We start from the raw sequence: 21680 nt of genomic DNA, 5'->3' as shown, positions 1-21680 counted from the left end.
AACTTTTCTAGGTTAAAGTCAATTCAAGAAAAACATTAACTGCATTATAATTTAATTGACTAGGTCCTAATTTAATTGGATCTAGGACCAAGAAAAAAATATAAGCAATTAAAGGGCAGTCTGCGATGGATGGGGAAATCTGAATATGTACTATATCATTACTATATCATGTTAATTTTTGATGGTATAGTAACCATGTTGTGGGTATGGAAAGGAATGTCCTACTATGTCAGGGTACATGGAAAAGTACCAGGGTATTAAGATGTCTGCATCTTAATTTTCAAGTGGTATGTGAAAAACAATACATGCTTGTGTATGTGTGTATACGCATAGGTCTACATATATAAAAGAAAATATACAGGTGTTTACTCATTCGAGGTTTCAATACATTGTAATTTTTAGTGTTGCTATTGGAGGAAAAATAATGGTATTTTTTTATCACCAATGGCATCTTGGATTTAATAAAAATACATTATGCCTTTAAAATCCATACATATGAAATATTCCTCAGTTACTACTTACATCTCCCTGAACAGATTGCACAATCGGAGTTGAAATTCTAGATATAGAATGGCCAGTGTTGTTGGAAGACGACATTTGTACCTGTTTTTCAAAATTATTAAAAGACATACAAAAACAGCTTTTTAGAAAAATAAATTTACAATGAAATGGGCCTTAAGCAAATTAATTATTCCTAAGAAGCCAAAGGCAAATATGTTCCCTTTTAGATTTGAAAATCACTTTTGAACTTTTGAAAAATACTGAAGCTACTGCTATGAAATCTGGCTTCCTTTATACACTATTTTAAAGATGAATATTTGTCTAATGGAGAAAAGTAACATCTATAACTATATGTTCACAAAAGTAAAAGTAAACTGAAAAGCATAAAATTTCACGAGCGAATTAAAGGTATTAATCCTACTTGAGAAATAAAAAGCATACATGTCTTCTAATGGAAAGAAAAGTATCTTCATTGAAAACATTGTTTGGAAACAAATTTACAATCATTGCTTTCTCTAATGCATTGCATAAGAAATGAAAACACTCCAAATGTAGTGGATCCCATTATAAGTTACAGTAAAGAAAGGAAAATAGCATTTCCACTTTTGTCCTCTTACTCTGAGTTGTTGGTTTGATTAGCAAAAATTAACCCCTGCTTCCAACTGAATATTAGATATTTTAAAATAAACAATAAGAAAGAACAAAAATCACCCCTATTTGAACAATGGTTTGGTACCTTGTTTGTTAATGACTGTGCAGGGATAATCGGTGACGGAGAAGAAGTCATCACAGATGAACTAAATTTTACTGGAGGCTGTGAAGAACTGGTGATGGGTACAGTGATTCTCTGTAATACTGGTACTTCCATTTCCTAGAACACAGTATGTTTTATAATGATATACTTCATCTTTTCTGTCATTCTTATATCTCTACATTTTTTCAGGTAGAATTTATATAGTTAGAGGAAAATTTAGAACATGGAGAAAGTAACACCATACAGTGTTAATTATAATAAGCACTCTTGAATCAAGAAAACTACACGAGATTTGAATACCAGCTGTGCCACCAGCCAGCCATGTGACTGGGAACCTAACTGCCCTAAGTATCAATCTCCTAATCAGTGAAAATGAAGGAAAAAAATAATAAACCCCAGTGGTAGTATTAACATGAAATGAAAAGTTGTATATGGTTACAGCACATAAATCAAGAATTTAAGAAACGTCTTTTCTCATGAGTTTGGTGAACTGCCTTGGTTTTTAACCCAATATAGCAAAAGCCATCCCAAGTCTCACATGAACAGATTAAGAACAAATAAAAAGAGTTCCGCCTCTGTTCATGGAGGAATAGATCATATATGTCAATTCCCTGACATAACAATTACAAACGCTAGACAAAATATTAAAGCGACCATCTGAAAATACTAAAGAGCAAACAAAAACAAGCAGAAACTGGAGGGGAGAAGACACCTCAAGAAAAGAGAAGCACTGAGTGAGTTTCCTGTTCTTTTTATGAGTTAGGGCCACTAGATACTTGAAATTCAGAGAGAAAACAGCAAATGTGTTGGGTGAAGACTCTCAGGTAGAGAATGTGACCACGGCAGCTAGACAGGAGATGCACAATTCAAGAGCAACAGGAGGGGAGCCCCAAGTCTGCATGTAAGTGTCCAACTACCTGGCAGACCTGTAACTACATGAGTGGAAGATGGACAGACACCCAACAGCCAACTCAGACAAGAGTTTCTCGGCTGCTGCCCACAACAGAGGAGACAGGGTTTGAGTTCAGGTAACTTCACTCCCACTAAAACAATCTGAATCACTCCAAATGGACGCAGTTTATTATGCATAAACCACACCTCAGTAAAGTCAACCTCTCCCCAAAAAGTAAAAATAAAGACACTTTCAGGTAAAAGAAACCTAAGAGAATCTGTTGCCATAAAACCTGCCGTATGAGGTCTGCAGAGTAGGGAAATGATACCAAACGGAAATTCAGATTTCTGGAAAAAATAATTTCTGGAAATAATATGTGACAAATCATTAGGGGGAAAAATGAAAACAACAACACTATTTTTCACTAAATTTCTTTAAAATATGAAGTTCTGAAAATTAAGTTTGCGAAGTACTTGCAATGATGTTGCTAACCTTTTTTGATACCAGACTGCATTATGCATTTGTACCAACTGGACAAAAAGTTAACCAAGTTTACTATTTGGAAGTGTTGAAAAGACTGTGTGAAAAAGTTAGATGAAAATGACCTGACTTGTCACCAACAATTGATGGCTCTTGCATCATGACAATGCACCAGCTCACACGGCACTGTCTGTGAGGGAGTTTTTAGCCAGTAAACAAATAACTGTATTGGAACACCCTCCCTACTCACCTAGTCTGGCCCCCAATGACTTCTTTCTTTACTCAAAGATAACAGAAATGTGGGAAGGAAGACATTTTGATGACATTCAGGATATCAAGGGTAATAGAATGACAGCTCTGATGGCCATTCCCAAAAAAGAGTTCCAAAATTGCTTTGAAGGGTAGACTAGGTGCTGGCATCAGTGCATACCTTCCCAAAACGAATACTTCGAAGGTGACAGTAGTGATATTCAGTAATGAGTTATGTGGCACTTTTTCTAGGATGAGTTTGTGAACTTAATTGTCATAAACGTATATATAACGGGATAAAGCAAAAATTGTAGGCTGTGGGTTTATAGCCTATGTATCTAAATGTAACAAAAATTACAAGTACGGTGGTAAATCAAACTATAAAGGTGCAAGATTTTTACATTCTGAAAGGAGTGGCACAATATTAACACAAAGTAGAATGGAAAAAATTAAGGACATAAACCGTAATCAAGAGGAACCACTAAGTAGCATCAAGAGAGAGAAATAAAAAGTGAACAAGTAATGAAAACAATTACAAAATGGTTGGCCTTTATCCAACTATGTTAATAATTACATTAAATATAAACATTCAAATTAAAAGGCAGAAATAGATTAAAAAAAAAAAGACAAGAATCAACAATATGCTGTCTACAAGAGATTATTTCAAAAATAAACACTCAGTTTGGAGTTTGGAAGTTTATGGATGGAAAAGATAGAACCTGTGTTTAGTAAGCAAAAGGAGGCTGATTCTAGTAATAGAATGGCTGGCTAGATGACTACCAGATAAAGTAGGTTTCAAGACAAAAAATATCTCCAATGTTTTTCTGTTTTTTGGGTTTTTTTAAAGGACAGTTAGTAATATTCACAGGGACATATCAGTGAGGAGCTATAATAGATGCAAGGTGCATGCTGCAATGAGGGCTTCAAAATATACATAGCAAAGATTGACCTAATAAAGGGTGAAAGACAAATTCACAAAACGTAAGTAGACAACTTTAACTCCTATCTCGCAACAATTTTAATAGACGAATCATACACCACCTCTTAAAAAAAATTCAGCAAAAACAAAGATGATGTAAGAAATACTATCAGTCATCTTATCTGACTTCTCTAGACCATTATAGCCAACAAATGCATAATATACCTTTCTAAAAATTCATCTAGTAAACCATACACTGGGCTATAAAACAAGTCTCGATTAATTTCAAAACATGAAAATGATGATTAAAATCAGTTTTAATCCAAGGAATCACATAGGATATCAATAAGGAAATTAGAAAAAAACATGAAAGAACTACTGTAATGTTCTGACAGATAATAGGAGAATTTCCTTCCAGCCCAGAAACAGGCAAACGTTTCTTAGGACAAAAAGAACAGTAAAAATAATGGGAAAAAATACATAGATTCAAACTTCATAAAATTTAGAACATCTAGTGATAAAAAATACTATTAAGAAAATAAATGGAGAATCAACAGTAGATTAGATGAAGCAGGGATTGAATCCACGATTTAGAAAGTAAGGTAGCAGAAAACACCCAAGCAGAACAACAAAAATATAAAAATAAAATAAAATAAAAATGAGGCGAGTTTAAGGGGCCTCTGGGACAACATCAAGGGTACCGACACTTGCATTATGCCTGTACCAGAAAAAGAACAGATAGAGCAAGGGATTGAAAACCTATTTGGAGAAATAATGACAGAAAACTTCCCTAACATGATGAAGAAAGTAGCCCAAGAAGTGCAGAGTCCCAAACAAATGAACCCAAAGAGGCCCACACCAAGACACACTCATAACTAAAATGCCAAAGACTAAAGACAAAGACAGAATCCTAAAAGCAGCAAGGGAAACACAATTAGTCACCTACAAAGGAGCTCCTGTAAGTCTATCAGCTGAATTCTCACCAGAAACTTTGCAGGCCAAAAAGGATTGACAGAAAATACACAAAGTAATGAAAATCAAGGACCTACAACCTCAATTACTCTATGAAGCAAAGCTATGAGGTCTCACAATTCAGTTCGAGAACTCATCCTAGAAAAAGTGCTACATACTTCCTTGCTGAATATCACTATGGTCGTACTCCCTTTGGGAAGCTATGCACAGATGACAGTGCCTATTCCAACCTTCAAAGCAATTTTGGAACTCTTTTTTGGGAATGCCCATCAGAGCTGTCGTCTTATTACCTTTGATATCCTGAATGTCATCAAAATGTCTTCCTTTCAATATTTCCTTTATCTTTGGGTAAAGAAAGAAGTCATTGGGGGCCAGATAAGGTGAGTAAGGAGGAGTTTTCAATACAGTTTTTGTTTATTGGCTAAAAATGCCCTCACGGACAGTGCCGTGTGAGCTGGTGCATTGTGATGCAAGAGCTGCTCTGGGACCATTTCTGCACACACATTTCTCATGCCAAGATTTTCAGCTAAGATTTTCCTAACTTTTTCTATCGATGTTACATGGTCTGTTATGCTTCTCACAGTTAGCCAATGATTTTGAGGCGCAATTTGATGAACTTTTGCAATGTTTTCCTCAATTCTGCTCATTGCTGCCTGCCCTGAGCACTCTTCATCAGTGACACAATCCCTCTCCTCAGAAAAACACTTAATCCATTTGCTCACTGCCATTTTCTTCATGGCATTATCGCTGCCATAAACTTGGACTAACATGTCCATGATTTCACTTCCACTCTTGACAAGTTTAACAAGAAATTTAATGTCTGTTCGTTGCTCTAATACAAGGTCAGGCATTCTCACGATGGCACACAAAAGCACGCAACAACAATAATGAACATCACTCAGCATGACACCACAACACGTAGACACAAACACCGCTGTGAGAGAGACACTGTTATACCAAGGTTATGAAACCTTACGGAGCTGTTTGTACAGTGCTGCCAATGTGAGTGCAACACAGTGAAAAGTTTGCAAACTTAATTGTCAGAACACATGCATTTGTGTGATTTAGCCTCAAAGGACAGATAAAGAGTTTCCTGGACAAGAAAAAAAACTAAAGGAGTTCATCACCCCAATCTGGTGTTACAGAAATGCAACAGGGACTTCTTTAAGAATAATAAGGAGAAAACAAAGAAAATGAAAAAATATGAATAATAAAATGGAAATACCGCACAAACATCAATAATTACTTTCAGTGTAAATAGATTAAATGCTCCAGTCAAAAGATAGAGTGGCTGAATGCACAGAAAAATAAGACCCTTACATATGCTGCTTATAAGAGACTCACTTCAGATTGAAAGTCACTAACAGGTTGAAGTAAAGGAATGAAAAAAATATTTCGTGAAAACGGAAACAGAAAAACCAAACAGACAGAAGATCAGGTAGCAATACTGATACCAGAGAAAACAGACTTGAAAACAAAGGCTATAACAAGAGACAAACAAGGATCCAGTAATCCCACTTCACAGTATTTATCTGAAGAAATCGAAAAACTATTTTGAGGAGACATGTGCATCCATATGTTCATTGCAGCGTTGTTTACAATGTTCAAGATGTGGAGGCAGCCTGGGTGTCTGTGGATGAATGCATGGATAAAGAGTAGGTAGTACATATATACAATGGGATATTGCTTGGCCATGGATGGGGATGGATTCTTGCCAACTGCAGCGACATGGATGGACTCGGAGAGTATTGTACTGGGTGGAACATGTCACAGAAGGGCAGATAAAATGTGACTTTGCTTATTTGTGGACTCTAAAAATTAAAATAAACAAATAAAACAGTAACAAACTCAAACATACAAAGTACATATTAATGGTTGCCAGATGGAAGGGGGTGGGATGAGTGAGAAAAGGGACGAATCAAGACGTATAAATTGATTGTTACACAGTAGTCATGGCAATTTAAAGTATTGCATAAGGAACATAGTCAATAATATTGTAGTAACAATGTAGGGTGTCATATGGGTATTAGATTTATTGGGGTGATACTTGGGAGGGGAATTAAGGGGCAGGATGAAAAAGGTGAAAGCATGAAGGAGTACAAATGGGTCAAAATAGTCTTGGGGATGTAAAGTACAGCACAGAGAATACAGTCCAGAATGTGGTAATAACTATACATACTGCTAGGTGGGCACTAGACTAGTTAGAGGGATCACTTCTTAATTTATATAAATGACTAACCACCATGGAGTACACATGAAATTAACATAAAATAATATAGAAAGTTGAAAGGAAGGAAGGGAAGAACAAAGGCAGGCAGGCAGGCAGGCAGGCAGGCGGGCAGGAAGGAAGGAACAGACAGAGGGAATAAAAGGAAAACCACAGTGCGAGAAAAATATTTGTAAGGCATGTCGCAGACAAAGTATTTGCATCCAGAATTTATAAGGCGCTCCTACAACTCAGTAATACTAAGACAGCCCAATTTTTTAAAGGGCAAATGTTCTGAAGAGAGACCTCACAAAGGAAGACATACTTGCAGCCAAGAAGCACATAAACAAGAACACATTACTAGTCATGAGGGAAATGCACAGCAAAATTACAATGACACAGCAGCATACACAAAGCAGAATGGCTACAATTGAAAAGAGTGCAACCAACTACTGGTAAGGATGTACAGTGATGGAAAGGTTCACATACTGTTGGGGGGACTTTAAACTATTACTCACACCTTCACTTGTAGGTATTTACCCAAGAGACATAAACATATGTCCACAAACAGATGCAAGAATGTTCACAGCAGCTTTTCATAAGAGAAGGGCAGAACACAGTACACACCGAGTAGCTGCACTGATATGAATGTTTAGATCAAGCAAAACCAACAGATGGTGTGAAAAATGAGAACACTGAACTGATCGCCCTGGGGTAGGAGGCAATGATTATTGACTGGGAAGGAACAGGAGTGAATTTTCCTCATGACTGAAAATGTTCCATGCCTCGGTAGTCTTCGGGTTACACAGGTGTAAACACCTGTCCAATTCATTCAATGGTACACCTAAGAGTTGTACATTTCACTACATGTAAATCTTGCTAAATTAAAAAACAACAAATGTTTAACTATAGTTTAGCAATGTATGCCAAAGTATCTGCGGATGAAGTGTATTCATATCTTCAACTTCGTTGGCAATGCACCCAAATCATAATTAGATGGATATGTACTTCATGAAGCAAATAGAACAAAATAATAGAATCTTCATTCTGGGAATATGTATCCAATTGCACAATTCTTTCAACATTTCTTCTGTGTGAATCTTATAATCAAATATGGGAGTGCAGAAAAACAAAAGAAAACATTTAGGTATTTCTGTAGGGACGTTTCTTCCCAACGCAACCCTAGCCGTATTTTCTTCCCCTTAGACCCTTATAACACCTGCGTACATAAGTTGAACAACCTATTTCTCACACCAACTCCTTAAGCTTGGAAATACTGTTTCTTTATACTATGGACCTTGAACCAATTCTAAGTTGATTCCTAGTCACCAAAATTTTGACTTGGTTGATCAGACATAGGTCCCACAAATCTGGGGAAAAGAAAGTCATGAACTGTTATCAGATGCTTATAGACACCTCAAGCTGAACATAACTGCCATCAAATATGGGACTTACTATGTGTTAACTTTATAATACCTTTACTTGGGTTATCTCACATGAGGTACACACTATTGCTGTGGATGAGGAAACTGAGGCACGGAGATATATAGCCCAATACCATATAGCTATTAAATAGCAGGCACCCTACAGACACAAGGTAAATATACTCAGTATTTATATCTCCATTTTAAACAGAAGGAAGTTGATGTGCAAAGAGGTTATGTTTGCCAATGTTACTCACACCACGAAGCAGCAGGACTGTACCTGACAGGATAATATCAAGCGATTAAGTCTCCCAAACTCTGTCTTATTATATACTACTTAACTATTCGGTATCAATGGACTTTTTCATTATAAAAATGAGACTGATATCACAATAGAGGCAAAATGACAATGTTTAATGACTAATACTCAATTCCTACAATGGAGGGAGTGAGCCCAGATAAGAGAGGAGGAAACAAAGAGCCATAAAACGCCTAACAGTGAGTGTACCAGGTAGTAAGAGCATGAAAAACAAACAAACATTTAGACACCACCACCCTCCATCTCTCAATACAGGATTATCAGACTATACACAAATCTGCGAAATGGCTAAAATTGAGCTACTGGCATCAACCTGAGATTCAGCTAAAATCTTAGCAATTATATCTTTAAAATTTGACAGTGAGGAAAATAAGCAAATTGACCAATCTGTCATCAGGCAAATAACAAACCAAGCTAATGTTTTCTCAAAGACATAGACTTTCCAAAGTTTGGACCACTCATTTTACTTTGAAAAATATAAACTTGTCTAAAGAACAAGCTCATGCTATATTAATCGATATTACTTTCCTCATGTAAACAAGGCAAGACAAATAATGTGTTTCTTAAATGTAATTACGTCTGCATAAAGAGCTTTAATAACAAAAGAAAATCGGTCTGCTAAGAAAACTACAAAATTCTACATACTGTATAATCAATAGCATTCAAGACTTTTCTGTCAAGATGTCAGATACACTGATATAGTCCCTCCCTTCACAACACTCCAGCCCAGCAACAGGTAGGAACCAAGGGAAAAATAGAGCCTCAGGACCAGTAACTACACTGAGGCCGCCAGCATAAATACCAACAGAGAGGTGTATGGTAGAAAGCCCAATCTGCCACACTAGTCATGATTCTGGTGAATCAGAGAGCCCTACAGAAAAAGTGCTAAACAGAGAAAAAGGAGATAAAGAAAAAATGGGGGGGGGGGGGAAGGCCTCCCACTCTCAATAAGGCAGCAAAGCAAAACACCAAAAGACATGAACAAAATTATTGCTAATACATACAGAACTTTCAATCAAAACATCATTTTACAGTCAAAAGAAACTGTTATCAGATCTCCTACTGAAAAGCCTAAAAATATACTCGTAAAGAACTCATGAATCAAGGAGGAAGTCACAAATGAAATTTTAACTAGAAATAAATGACAGAAAGAAGCATTAGGAATCAAAACTTAACTGATCCAGCTAGGCTCGGATTCATTTATAAAAAGACTGCAAGGACCTGAGTTCAGCTCAAAGTAGAGAGAAAACAAATACAACAACCTATAGAAAGAAAGGTTAAATTAAACAATCTTCAGTTAGTCTGAATCTTTTCAAAAGTTTCGTATTTAGGACATATAAAGGACTCTCCTTAATACAAGTAATAATGGATAATGAAAAAGTGGATAGAGAGAAAAAACAAATGGCGAAGAAACTCACAAAAAAATATCTCCTCTTCCTGGTAAACAACAAAATGCAAAGTAAAACACCAAAGGCCTACCACCTCACAGATATCACAATGGAAAAACTTTAAAATAAACAAAATCAAGTACTAGTAAGGACACAGAAACAGCACACTACCCACAGTAATGTCGAAGTGGTAAGCTGTAAAACTACTTTGAAGAGCAATGAGGCAACACATCACACATCTGAAGGTGTGTATGATCCCCTATAATCCAACCCCATTCCTGGATAAAGAGCCTACAGAACAGCCGGCACCTGTGCCCAGGGAGACGTGCATGGACACTCTGCTCAGCATGTATGAGGAATGGACCCAAATGTACTCTGCAGAATGGATTGTGGGAAATCTTCCTACAGGATAAATATGTAACAGTGAAATTCAATAACCCAGAGTTATCTTTCACGACACTGATAAGTTTAATAAGTAATATGAAGAAAAAGGCAAGTGAGATGAATACATACAATATTAATCCACTTATAGACACTTCAGATATTCGCTAAACTAAATCATGTAATATTTTGAGGGTCAAATAATTTCATGTGTCATATTCTCTTGGAAGAATTATGGCTTTTTGATGATACTCGTGAAATTATAGGTGCTAGGTTAGGTTTTAAATCACAGTGAACGTGATTTAAAATTTAAAAGCCTGGTAGTTTAAAACACACACACACACACACACACACACACACACACACACACACACTACTTGAAGGGACTGTTTCAGTGGCAGGTTAGTCTTGTGCTGGGTCACCCCAAAGCCCACCCTTTCACACCTCCCCTCACCAGCACACCCAGGCCTTTAATAAACATCAAAAGTATTAACTATATAACCTACCTCCTCCTCTGGGGGTTTAGTTGCCACAAAGTCCGATCTCTCCTGTGTCATGTTGTTACCTTCATTATCAACTCCAGGAGATAAACCATTGGCCGCAGACAGATTGAAATTTGGGTAAGATAAACCACTAGGCAAAAAAGAAACAAAAAAAAGGAAATAAAAAAATTAAAGGAAATTAAGGCAACAGATATATTACGCTTCTCCATAATTTGTGAAAGGATTACCTAAATAATAGAGAACTACTAACAGCTGAATATGATGTTAAACCTTGATAGATTTCTTTGTGTAAAGAGTTCTATTTTCCAACCTTACTTACTTCAAAATGGCTTATGTGAATCAAATATAGACCTTACAAACTAAATATAATGTTTAGCTATAAGGATGACATTACCTTTGTTCTGTATTTTGCTCTGGTGTCACAGCTTTCCCGTCTACAGTCTAGAAAAAATGAACACACCGTATTTAAATGCTTGCTTATTTGTTCTCATTTTTGTAGTAGCATCCTTCTGTCTGTGAGTTTTCATATTTGGAATCAGGAATTTCATGCTGCTCAGTTAATGAAACCTAAAATTGGCAACTTATACCCTGCCTTCAGAATGGTACACAAGAGTAAGAGCATAATTACATACACATAAAATGTCATCGAGTACAACTGTCCCTTAAACAAAATGGCAATATACAAACTTAATCTACTACCAACCTTAAAAAGACTTTTACTTATCTCTTCTAATGGCTTATTAAACACACAAGCAAATTCATAAAGATATTCCTTTAGAAATTATTCTCTGAAACTGAGGAGTTCATCCATGATAAGGAATCAGACTTTCTTACAGAAATAAATGATTGATAAAAGGGCTAGGGCCAGGAATTTACAAGATGAGCCTGTATTACTTTATAATATCAAAAAGAAACTAAATGGTCAAGAAATAACATGGGAATATCGAAAGCACACAAGAGCCCGGCCGAAGACCAATATGGGACAATATGAGCATTGAAACAAATTACGCTAATGAAGGATTTAGCCTATTAAATGTAAAAATTCATGTGACATGAAAAATAAACACAAAAATAGACAAAAAGAAGGAACAAAGAATTAGAAAATCACCTTTTGGCAATTAACAAATAATAGATTCAGGCAAAAATCCTCAACGATGCTAACACAACTGGGTGAAAAGGACATTTATGTGCTCAAAGTAGTCTTCTCCACAAGAAAGTTACTAATAATAAAAGGTAAAATATAGTCACTTTACAGTGGACAAATCCCACTGACACTACCTTCGGTAATGATCACACAGCCAGGAATGGGATGAACTGACAGCATGTGCCTCCTACATGATACACTGAAAAGAGCTCAGCATCCATTCTGGGGTATTACTACCAAAAGTACACAACTGGAATCCAATCAGGAGGAACATCACACATCCCAAAATCGCAGGGCATGCTACACCGTAACTTACACTCTTCAGAATTATCTATGATGTGAAATACCAAAAAAAAAAAAGAAAAAAACCCACAAAATCTTTAAGGGACTGTTATAGACTAAAACATGATTTTGGATTCTTTGTCTTTTGGATAACTGGCAATATCTAAAGAAAACCTGTACATTACATTAGATAATAGTATTGTACCAACATTAACTTTCCGAGTTTGATAATTATTAGCCATTTATGTAAGGATTTCCTTGTTGGTAAAAAATATGCAGATAAAGATAAAGCAAATGTAGTAAAATGTGGAGTTCTTCAAATTTGTCTTGCAACTCTGCAGGTCCAAAATTAAATTCAAAATACTATTTAAATATTGATCAAGCAAATCATGACAGTTGAATCCAGATAAAAGAGTAATACGTCAACATTTTATTATTCTTTCAACTTCACTTTGAAACATTTCAAGAAATGGAGTTGTTATGAAGATCAAATCCGATTAACTATATATAAGTAAAAGCACAAATGGTAAGATGTTATGTAAATAAAAAAAAAATCACTTTAATTAAATGACACAAGAAAACAGACAAACCCAGATTGTGGGACATTGTATAAGACAACTGGTCTGGTCTCTTCAAAAAGCAATGTGTTCAGGAATTCCACTCTTAGATTACAAACCCCAAGAGAAATGAAAATATATGTTCACCAAAACAACAAGAACAACACCAAAATCAACTTTTACAGAAAAGTTCATAGCAGGACTATTCAATAGTACAAAAGTGAAAATAACACCAATGTCTATCTCCTCCTGAATGGATGAGCAAAATCTGGCACATCCAAATAAATATTATTCAGCCATAAAAAGGAATGAAGTTCACATACTTGCTATGACATGGATGAACCTTGAAATCATTATGCAAAGTGAAATGAGCCTGTCACAATTAAGCCCATATTTTGAGAATCCATTTATATGAAATGTCCAGAATAAGCACATCTACAGAGACAGGTCAGTGGTTGCCTAGGGCTGGAGGGGTAGGAGTGAGGGATCACTACTAACAGGTACATGTTTTTGGGGGTCAGGAAAATGGAGATGGAAATGTTCTAAAACTGACTATGGTGATGGCTGAACAACTCTGTGAATACACTAAAACCACAGAATAGGTAAATAGGTAAATGTTTTGGAATCTGAATTATATCCCAATAAAGAGGTGAGTTAAAAATAAAAATAATGTGGTGAGAGGGACAATTTCAGGTCTAGAAAGACAAAAGTGAAAGCAATGTGTAAAACTTGTATTCTGGTTAAAAAATACAGCTATAAACATCATCTGAACATAGACAAGATATTAGAGAATATTAGGAAGGAACTGGCATTAGTTTCTTATGTGTGATAATACAGAAGAAATGACTTAGAAAATGAATGCCAAAGCACTCAGAGTTGAAAGATGTGATATCTGAAATTTATATGTGGTAGTCCACCAACGCAAAGTACATACATAAATAAACCTAGAAAAATTATTTAGTCTAAACCATGAGTACATACTAGTGCTTACCAGTAAACGATAATTTGCGATTTGATTGAGGTGCCAGCCATTATAAACCCATACTAATTCATAATTATCACTAATTCACAAAGTGTATGCATTATCTACTTGGTAGACTGAGATGGTACAGTGCTTGTGTTTTACATTATTTATTCTTGTTCATTTTCATCTATACTCGAAGACAAGTGAAAATAGACACATAGTCACACTGTGGTTTTTATGTTCTTTGATTAGTGCTCTTAATTCACTCGATGTGGTCAGATCTGGCTGAAAATAATCAGTTGGATTTTCTGCTATGGAGACTGGCTTTGGGGTCATGAGTCTCTGAACAGGAGGATACTGAGAGTTCGCCTTATAGGTAAAATGAAATCAAACATGAAATTTAATTTTCATATATAACAGTGGTGCAAATTTAATAATTATTTGGCAATACCTAATGTGAACTACAGACTGTGAGTACTTCCTATAGAAATACCCAGGGAATGCAAACAAATACCAATAAGAAAACTGATAGTAATAAAACCAAAGGGTGTGGGTACGTGTGTTTAGATTTGTGTGTGTGTGTGTGTGTGTGTGTGTGTGTAGTTCAAAAATGGTTTTCACAGACTATTTTATTCTAGACTTAATGACCTTGACACACGTGCACACACACAACATCGGAACTCTATTCAAAACCGTTCCACATATCTAAGCTTTTACAGGATGAATTTCAAATATAAAAACTAACTATATAAATTGCAATTGATTTTGCAACATTTTCCTTCAAAGTACAATCTAAATTTTCTCAGCTGCAAATAAGATACCTTTACACTAACTAGGAAAATATTTTAATAGCTTAAAATGTGAGCAAATTACTCTCCAATTTAATGTTTTTCTGCTGTGATTTAAAAACCAAACCAAAAGTCTTACAATTGAAATCTCTTTAGTAAAGTAGTGTTTAGAATTCCAAAGCTTAGCATGAACCATCTTTATTATCAGGTTCACAAGTGTCTTGTTAATGGTCTCTGGCTACATAGAATCAGAGTAGAATCCTGTGGGTTTAAGATGAGTCTGAAACCAAGAGATTCTTCTCCTCTGTCCACAGACTGTAATACTAGGAATACAGGCTGTTCACTCAGCACCAGCTGTGAACAGCACTGGTTTCAGGGCAAAGACTCAGAGGTTTTTCCCTCAGTCTCACCACAAGTGTGATCCTACAACTTGGTGACACGGTCTGTTTTGCAGACTCTTCTGATTACATCATGAACCATGAGCTTTAATATCATGTTTTGGCCCTTATACTTCCTAACACCCATTAATAAAATGTTTTTGGTACTGCACACAAACAGTAAGAAAAAATTTTTTTCATGAGAACATGTATTCTGGCACAATTTTTAAAATTTACTACTTTTTAAGAAATCTGATATAAAATAGGAGTCTGAGAAAAGCAGCTAATAAGGCTATACTAATCCCCTAACAGAAACTAATAATGGATTGATTCCCTCTTGCCAGAATGCAAGCGTCTAGGTCATTCCGAAAATTGAGAAGCAACACTATCCGAAGAAAAAGTAAATGTTAACTTTCTCCTATGCATCAAAAATTTGGTAAAAATTTCATAAGTTTTCATATCTTGAATAAGGTCCCCAAAATAATTCAGAGATTTATGATAATTTTAATCAATTACTTCTTGGGGGAACTTGGTGTTGTAATAAATGCTTCCACAAGTAAGGATCTGGTTATCTGCTTCCCGAGAGGGACACTTAACCAGTCACAGTAATAACTAAAAAAATTTAGTCTTTTTAACCCTGGCTAGTGAACACTTAATTCTTCCCACAATAACCACTAAAGCTAATTTTAACAAAATAAAATGCCCTAAAAAGGGTTAGCAAGATATAAGCTATATTCTATTTTTATTAGCTCTACTTTTTTTGAATAGTATTTTGGATGACTGATTGAGATTTGCCCATTTGTAATTATATCACACACAACAGATTAATATATGTTTGTTAATGAGGAAATTTTACAAAGATAACTACATTGAGTGAGCACGTCAGTTCACTGAACGTCTGGTGACTAAACACTTCAAGCTCTGTTAAAGCCTGTCTTTAGCTATCCAAAGGTAGCAGTTACTCATAAAAACTGTTGAGATCCTGAAGACGGGAATGCCAAATATCCAAAAAATACTGCATGAGCATCTACTACATATACAGCATTATGCTAAGTAAGGTGCTCACAAGAGGAACAAAGTCAAAGAAAAAAATCATTTTTCATACATGTTCCCTAATGACTATCAACTAAATTCAGTTTATGTATTTGATGACTTAAACATAAATAATAAATAAGTCTTCACACTTTATAGAAATAAATGCTAAAGAAGTCTTACCTTTTGCATTTGGGCCTGAAAATATGTGTTGATATCCATCCCATTCCTATCAAGAGGCTGAAAAAAGTATATATATTAGAATAGATGGCAAAGTTTGAAAAATATGACTTTTATCACCAATATATAAAAATGTATCTTTAAGTGAGAGATAAAAAGTTTGAAAATCCACTTAGAGAACTCAGTGGACAAAAACAACAAATGGAATTCTTTTTGCATCCAGTTAATGTTGGAGCAATAATAAAATTAAGATTTTCCACTAAACTCAAATTGTAAAACACTGTTGCATTTAATTGTGATTTTAAATATTTTACCAGGAGGGGGCTTACCATCTCTAAAGATTGCAATATTCGCCGAGCTGTTAAACTCATCCTACCACAGGATTGTGTATTGAGTTGCTTAGTTTTCATCAGTCTTCTGACTGGTACCTAGAAAGTGAACCTTGTATTATCTGTTGGAACTGTGAACTCTACAGCACATATTTCAGACAATGAAAATATTTACAACACAGAATGGAGGTCGAAAGGGAAATAGGAATATTGTGTTAACAACTTATCTCTGGGTGGTGTCATTAATCATATATTCAACCTTTCTCCTTTATTTATTGAAAATGCAATTCTCCGCCAGCGAAATTACTTTTACAATCAGAAAAACATGGTAAGACAGCTTGCACCACTTTAAAGATCTGTCAGCTATGTAAAATGGGAAATATGAGACAACTGATGGAACATTCTAGCATTACCTTGATCTGCTTATCAAGGTAATGATATTTAAATCAAAGAACACTTAATTAAGTGAACTGTGTTAAAATATTAGTTATTCTGGGTATTAAAATGTATTAATTACAGTAAATTCCAAGATAAATAAATAAAGAGACTGTAGACTCTACTGCAATGGAAATTAAAAATTGTGAACGATTTGTGTCTCAACTTTTAATAGAAGAAAACTTTTAAAGGAACAGGCTGTTTTTCAATAAATGGATTTTTAACTTTCTTAAAATGGAAGTTAAAGAAATAACCTTATAAAGAAGAGACAAGTACTCTTTCACACATAATGTTTACAAATTCCAATAGAAACACTTCCTTTTCTCAAGATTGCATTACATTTCAAGTGACTACCACAAATGAAAGTAGTTTGATAATGCTCAATATAAAATAGAAAAAGTATTATAACAAATTATAACCCAGTTTCTATAAATAGCAGATAATATCTGAAAAACTGAATCACAATAACTAGTTGAAATAAAGTTTGTCTATCTGGTACCAAACATTCATTATATTTTCAGAGGAGCTGCAATATTCTACATTAATTTTATTTAAAATTTGGTGCCCAAGAAGGATTGCCATTCAGGACAGAGGCAAACATGAGGTGACATTAAAAAACTTTTGGAAAAAATGACAGTCTGTGCTGTCACTGGATTCCATTGGCCAGTGGCCTCTCAGGGCCTCACTTCACTAATCCATAAAATAGAAATTAATTAGAGAATCTTTAATATACCTTCCAACTCTAAGGCTCCAGCAAATGAAGAAAGAACTAATAGATTCATCGCAAATGTCAACGATATACTTCTGGAAGCCTGTGTTGAGAATGATTCTTGTGCTATCTCAGGATTAAGCATTCAAAAGTACAGGACTCTTGGGGAGGGGTTATCACTTTAGAAGGGGTGTAAATGCCTAAACATTATTCTGTTTTGTAAACCTCAAACTAATATGAAGAAATAAAAGTTAAAAAACACAAGTACTCTAGCTGCCATCTTGTGTTCCCACGTGTGAGTTTATTCTCAGCTGGTCTTCCCAAGACCCCCTGAGCGCCAACCCCAGTCCCCTGCGCAGCCCCGTGTCCTCTCCAACAAGATGAAAGAAACTATCATGAACCAGGAGAAACTCGCCAAACTGCAGGCACAAGTGCGCATTGGTGGAAAAGGAACTGCGCGCAGAAAGAAGAAGGTGGTTCACAGAACAGCTACAGCAGATGATAAAAAACTTCAGTTCTCTTTAAAGAAGTTAGGGGTAAACAATGTCTCTGGTACTGAAGAGGTGAATATGTTCACAAACCAAGGAACAGGGATCCACTTTAACAACCCTAAAGTTCAAATCTCTTTGGCAGAGAATACTTTCACCATCACAGGCCACGCTGAGACCAAGCAGCTGACAGAAATGCTACCCAGCATCTTAAACAAGCTCGGTGCAGATAGTCTGACTAGTTTAAGGAGACTGGCTGAAGCTCTGCCCAAACAATCTGTGGGTGGAAAAGCACCACTTGCTACCGGAGAGGAGGATGATGATGAAGTTCCAGATCTTGTGGAGAATTTTCATGAGGCTTCCAAGAGTGAAGCAAACTGAACTGAGTCAACTTCTGAAGAAAACCTGAAGAAATTACTGGGAGCTGATATTTTATATTAAGACTGCTTTTTAAATTTTGTTCATGGATCTGATAAAATCTCAATCTCTAATATTTTTAAGCCCAAGCCCCTTGGACACTGCAGCTCTTTTCAGTTTTTGCTTATACACAAATCATTCTTTGCAGCTAATTAAGGTGAAGAAGCTTGGGAATAAAGTTTGAAGCAAAGGTTAATAAAGTTAAAAAAAAAAAAAAAAGTATAGGATTTGAAATAGCTCCACGATGGCAAAGTAGATAAACGTTGGGCCTGCTTCCTTCTGGGAACACAATAAAATTAAAACTAAAGTATAGAAAATCAACCTGGAGAACAATCTGAAGTCTGGCTGAAGTATTACAACTGAAAATATAAAGAAGCCACGTGGAGACTGGTAAAGGTGGAGGAGAAGCTAAACAGACTGTTCCCAAACCTCAGTTAGGTGGTTGAGAATCAGGAGGGATATCTCAGCCACAGAGATTCCCCCAAAGGTGTGCAGGATCCCTGGTCCAACCAGGTTCTCAAGCCTGGAGCCCAGGTGCCGGGAAGAGTAGACCCTACATCATCAGGCTGTGAAAAAACAATGATGATTCTGACATTCTGCTTGGGACTAAAACACTATGCACACAGACTCTCTCACTCCCAGGCTCTCACCTTGGGCTCTAGTGGAGGTAGGGTGACTTAAGGGGCATTAGAGGCATATGGGGGGCAGTCGGAGGGTTGTGGCTTTGGAACAAGGGCTAGAGCACATTCTTCATTTTCCCTGTACAAGCACCAGGCAGGCACCATCTGGGCTTTCTTCAACTCTACCCCCACACAGCTAAATGTGAATCTGAATTGGTCTGAGGACCTCTGCTGGAAACCTGACCATTCAACTCCTCCAACACCAGAGTCACTTTTTCAGTGAACAGCCAGACCTGCCCACATTGCACTCTTTCTTAGAAAACTATCAGAGTCCGTAGGACCCAAGTGGGTGTCCACTGGGCTTGGTGTGCTCTGAATCTTTTGCTGAGTAGCTCTAGGCTCAGCCTTGGCACCAAACCAGAATCTACATTCACCTGGTAACCACAAGTCCTCCCACTCTAGTGACTCCCTGAGGCCCTGCCTCACCCAACTTGCTTACTGCACAAAGCTTTATCATTGTCTGAAACAAGAGAGCTGGCAGGTGGCAGCAGGCCTCAGGCTGTCCTGGCTCTCTGAGGAACTACTCCAGACCTGGATATGGGGGTAGACGTCCCCGGTCCACAGTGTGGCGTCTACCACACATGCAAGTTCCAGAGCAGAGAGTGACCCAACACAGATGTCTTTGCGGCTCCTACGTGATAGTCCCCAGTGGGACACAGGCAGGGACTGCCCTGAGGCTGCACCGCAGCCCCCTGCCAAGGGGCCACAGAACCAATATACTTGGAGGTTGGCTCAGACCACAGCAGAGCACAACCCAATTAGACCTACAAGAGGCACAAACAAATGGCGGTCACAATAGGCACGAGAGCTTACTGGGGAAAATCCCAATCAGTGAGTTGAGCCCCTCCACACAGCGCCCATAAGCTGTGCATGTGCCCAAACCCCACAGCCAATCAGCCTGAGGATCAAACCCATCCACTGACATGCCAATAGCAATCAAGGTGCCACTATAACAGGAGGGTATACCCAACCCACACAAGGGACACTCCTGAAGCAGGTGGAGCAGATGGCCAAGGAGACTGTGCGAGGGCCCCATAGGGGACCTACTACATATGGCCACTCGACCAAAACTGGGAGACATAGCAGACCTACCTAACACATAGAAACAAACACAAAGAGGCAGCCAACATGAAAAAACAAAGAACTGTATCCCAAATAAAAGAACAGGAGAAAACTCCAGAAAAAGAACTAAACGAAATGGATGCAAGCACCTACCAGATAGAGTTCAAAACAATGGTTAATAAGGATGTTCAAGGAAATTAGGGAGAACGTCAACAGAGAGATAGCAAGCATAAAAGAGGACACAAAAACCATAATGAAGACCCAGTGAGAAATAACAAATTCAATAAATAAAATGAAAAATGCACTGGAAGGAATCACCAGCAGACTAGATGAAGCAGAGGATCAAATAAGCGATTTGGAAGACAAGGTAGCAGAAAACACCCTAGGGGAATAGCAAAAAGAAAAATGGATCCAAAAACATAAGGATGGTTTAAGAGACCTCTGGGATAACATCAAGCATAACAACATTCACATCATAAGGGTATCAGACGAAGAGAGAAAGCAAGGGATTGAGAACTTATTTGAAGAAATAACGACAGAAAAGTTTCTTAACCTGGTGAAGGAAATACACATACGAGGCCAGGAAATGCAGAGAGTTCCAAACAAGATGAACCCAAACAGGCCCACACCAAGACACATTAAAATTAAAATGGTAAATGGTAAAGACAGAGACTCCTAAAAGCAGCAAGAGAAGGGCAACTACTATCTTAAAAGGGAGCTCACGGGGTGGCCAGTTGGCTCAGTTGGTTGGAGTGTGATGCTGGTAACACCAGGGCTGGCGGATGCACACCCACCTGGGCCAGAGTGAGCTGTGTCCTCCACAACTAACTTGAAACAACTACTTGACATGGAGCTGATGGGTCCTGGAAAAACACACTTAAAATAAATAAAAAGAAAAAACAACAAAAAAGGGGAGCTCACATTAGATCATCAGCTGATTTCTCAATAGAAACTTTGCAGGCCAGAAGGGATTGGCACAAAATAGTCAACGTGATAAAAACAAGAACCTACAACCAAGGGTACTCTACTCAGCAAGACTGTCATTTAAAATTGAAAGACAGATAAAGAGTTTCACAGACAAGAAAAAGCTAAAGGAGTTCATCACCATCAAACTAGTATACAAAGGAATTTATAGGAATTTCTTTAAGATAGAAAAAAATAAAAATTATGAATAATAAAATAACAATAGCAACATAACCTATCAAAAATTACTTTCAATGTAAACAAATTAAATGCTTCAATCAAAAG

At 36.8% G+C, this 21680-nt stretch overlaps 1 protein-coding gene and 1 pseudogene across 1 annotated transcript in view; one reads left to right on the top strand and one right to left on the bottom strand.

Annotated features, from left to right (window-relative positions):
• LOC148755748 (nuclear pore complex protein Nup153-like) overlaps positions 1 to 21680 on the bottom strand; it is a 44865-nt gene that overhangs the window by 18060 nt on the left and 5125 nt on the right. Inside the window, 6 exon segments of the mRNA XM_088791365.1 lie at positions 519 to 603; positions 1238 to 1372; positions 10992 to 11118; positions 11383 to 11429; positions 16316 to 16372; positions 16642 to 16740. Coding sequence (XP_088647491.1) covers positions 519 to 603; positions 1238 to 1372; positions 10992 to 11118; positions 11383 to 11429; positions 16316 to 16372; positions 16642 to 16740 — 550 coding nt within the window.
• LOC148755749 (transcription factor BTF3 pseudogene) lies at positions 18060 to 18669 on the top strand (annotated as a pseudogene).

This window comes from Rhinolophus sinicus, chromosome 14, assembly GCF_057876585.1.
Source record: "Rhinolophus sinicus isolate RSI-liver-muscle chromosome 14, RSI-T2T, whole genome shotgun sequence".
Lineage (NCBI taxonomy): Eukaryota > Metazoa > Chordata > Mammalia > Chiroptera > Rhinolophidae > Rhinolophus > Rhinolophus sinicus.
Note: the sequence above shows the minus strand (reverse complement) of the source record. Positions and strands in the feature narration are given on the sequence as shown.